Source organism: Triticum dicoccoides, chromosome 3B (assembly GCF_002162155.2).
Source record: "Triticum dicoccoides isolate Atlit2015 ecotype Zavitan chromosome 3B, WEW_v2.0, whole genome shotgun sequence".
Classification (NCBI taxonomy): domain Eukaryota; kingdom Viridiplantae; phylum Streptophyta; class Magnoliopsida; order Poales; family Poaceae; genus Triticum; species Triticum dicoccoides.
This window is the reverse complement of record NC_041385.1, coordinates 194,644,682-194,647,454: the sequence shown is the minus strand read 5'-3', so window position 1 is coordinate 194,647,454 and position 2,773 is coordinate 194,644,682. Positions and strand designations below refer to the sequence as shown.

The 2,773-nt window shown below is 43.1% G+C and overlaps 1 protein-coding gene across 1 annotated transcript; it reads right to left on the bottom strand.

Moving 5' to 3' along the window:
- Positions 1 to 6: 6 nt before the first annotated feature.
- On the bottom strand, positions 7 to 2,524 carry LOC119281138 (indole-3-pyruvate monooxygenase YUCCA4-like). Its single transcript, XM_037561752.1, has 4 exons — positions 1,620 to 2,524; positions 549 to 797; positions 335 to 457; positions 7 to 247 (listed from the first exon to the last, which is right to left on the bottom strand). Exons 1-4 carry the CDS (start codon positions 2,349 to 2,351, stop codon positions 26 to 28), a joined length of 1,326 nt encoding a protein of 441 aa, XP_037417649.1. The 5' UTR covers positions 2,352 to 2,524; the 3' UTR covers positions 7 to 25.
- Positions 2,525 to 2,773: the final 249 nt, after the last annotated feature.

Below are 2,773 nucleotides of genomic sequence, written 5' to 3'. Positions count from 1 at the left end.
CTGACTTGTACGCGAAATAATTTGATCAAATAGGACACGCTGCTCTTCGATTGGATGAAGTTTCTCTCACATCTTCCATACACATATCACGCCATTGTTGAACAATATCCTCTGAGATCCTGGTTGCATCATTATACACCGCTAAAAGTCCACCCCTCGAGAAGCCAACAGCATAGAGACCATTTTTTCCTTTCCACTCTTTTGACTTTCTTGGAAAACCATCTTTCTCCGAGAAAAAAGTTTTCTCCTGCACATAGAAGGTTTAACATGTTGAATATGCTTTACTTGCATGCGATTGTAACAATATTGTTGGTTGGATAGTGTATATTTATACCTTTAACCAGTAAGGTACATTGCTTTTGTAACCTGTGGCAAGAATAACAACATCAAAGTTCTCGGTTCTTCCGTCAATAAACTCCACACCATGCTCATGAAAACACCGCACTCCCGGAAGAACCTGCATTATCCAAGAAAAACTTTGTTACTAAAGAGATTATATAACAAGGTAATCAAATTTAAGATATGTAATAACAAAATATAAAAATTACATGAATACTTCCAGACTTAATCTTTGCTATGGTTCCGACATCGAGAACTGGCGTTTTACCATAAACGCCCTTAAGCTCCATTGGGCCAAGGCTTGGCCGAGTAATACCAATGTTGGTTGTGTCGCCCATAATGAAGCGTGCCATCATAAGGAGAAACCGATCCACAGCCCGTACAGAGAACCACCTGAGAAGCCACAAAGAGATCCCAAAAGTGGAGTGCCCTAGCATCTCCCTAGGCAGAACATGCATCTAAAAATCAAAAAAAACACATTAGTCATACATCAATTACTATTACAAATTGTTAAAGATATGCTTAATTATAAATTAAGCACAGTACTATGAACTAGCACGAAAAAAGGAAATACATGACCCTCATTTTTGTTTTGTAAAGAGGCAACCAAAAAAAAAAGTAAAGTTAGCCATGGGCCCCACACAAATAGGAGTCTGCGACTTTTGTTGTTATCATTTTACTTAGATGTGTGGAAATTGGCCGGAGATGAATAGTATGCCTTTGCCTCGTGGCCACATTAAATTAAAAAACATTATCTAATATATTGATAATATAACATCATAAATATAATGGTGTTTGAAATGAAACATGCGGTGCTAGCATTGGTTAATATGTACTGACTAAATAATAAAGTAACAAGTTAATGAAACATTTTACCGAGAAAAATCATGTCAATTATATGGTAATTTTCCTCGGCAAAATTACATGATAATTTTTTTAAGATAAAAAGTATGATCTGATTGGAAAAAAAATGTGGCAAAACAATTACATCATGAATTCCCTAGAATTAAAACACATATGTGATGATTTGTATGGAAAGAAGTTACATGATGAATTACATAAAATTAATAAGTACATCATAATGGAAGGAATGCGTAATTGACAAATAACATATCATAAAAAATGTTTAATTATACACAGTGATGTGCATAGAAAAGAATTACCTCATTAATTTCTAAAGTGGTGTGTTTTATTAAATAGAAAACACATCGTACATTGAAAAATATAGTAGAAGATAGAAATGTTCGATCAATTCGAAAGAAAAAATAAATTAGACTCACCGTGCCACGAACAACCATAGAAGTTGTTGCATTGTGGTTGGCGAGGTCCAGAGACACTTCCATCCCAGAATTTCCACACCCGACGACAAGCACTTGTTTTCCAGCATACCCTGCACCGCTACGGTACTCGCAGGAGTGCATGAGCTGCCCTTTGAACCTTCCAGTGCCCTCGATCTCTGGCACCGCTGGCTCGGCATTCTCTCCGGTGGCAACAACAAGCCACTTACAGCGGTACAAAGTTGTTTTGCCGCTGTGCGTGGCCTGCTCACCGACCATTGGTAGTGAGGTGACCTCCTTTGTGCGAATCCACCAAAAGTCTCCATTGAATTCGGCGCTGACGACGGCCTGGCGGAACTGTGGCTCGATGTTGAACCTCCTTGCATAGGACTCGAGGTACTCCAGAAACTGGTCCCTTGCCGGGTACGTGGGGAAGCTTTTCGGGAATGGCATGAGTGGGAGCTCACAGAATTGTTTGGGGAGATGCAAACATAACCTGTCGTAGGTGCGGTGCCTCCAGAGTGAGCCGATGCAGCTACACCGCTCGAGCAGCTTGTATGGAACTCCAGCCTCGCCGAGCAGTGCGGCCATCCCCAGCCCTGCCGGCCCTGCACCAACGATGACGACCGGCACGGGGATGTTGTCGACAGGGAAGCCGGTAGCCGGTGGCGAGTGGGGGTTGCAGTACAACGGGTCATGCGACCTCTTTCCTTCAGCCTCCGCAAAGCAGTCCATGACGTCGTGGATGAAGCGGCAGCGGGCGTCAGCTGCAGACACTATTTGCTATCCACTGTGGTCGATCGAGGAAGAGGTTGAGGTATATAAGCAGTCACATATCTGTGGCGTAGCTCTATTTCTCATCCCGCGAAGCATGGGGTATCGGATGTGATGGAGCGGTGGAGGAGGAGGCTAGCGGAACTGTTGTTCCAAAAATAGCAGAGAAGATGGAATCTAGTGGGTATACGACTAGTATCTCCTCCTCTCGGCTGGTTTCCCGTCCCTAGAAGTAGGGAGTGGTGGCTGTGTTCAGCGGCATTTCGATCTTGGATTGGAATATTGCTTGTGGATATGCATGCATGTAGGTAGAACCTTAACTGCCGGCTCGATCGAGCTGCCCGCTAGCTAGCAGTCGTCACCTCACCAGGGTCTGGGTCTGT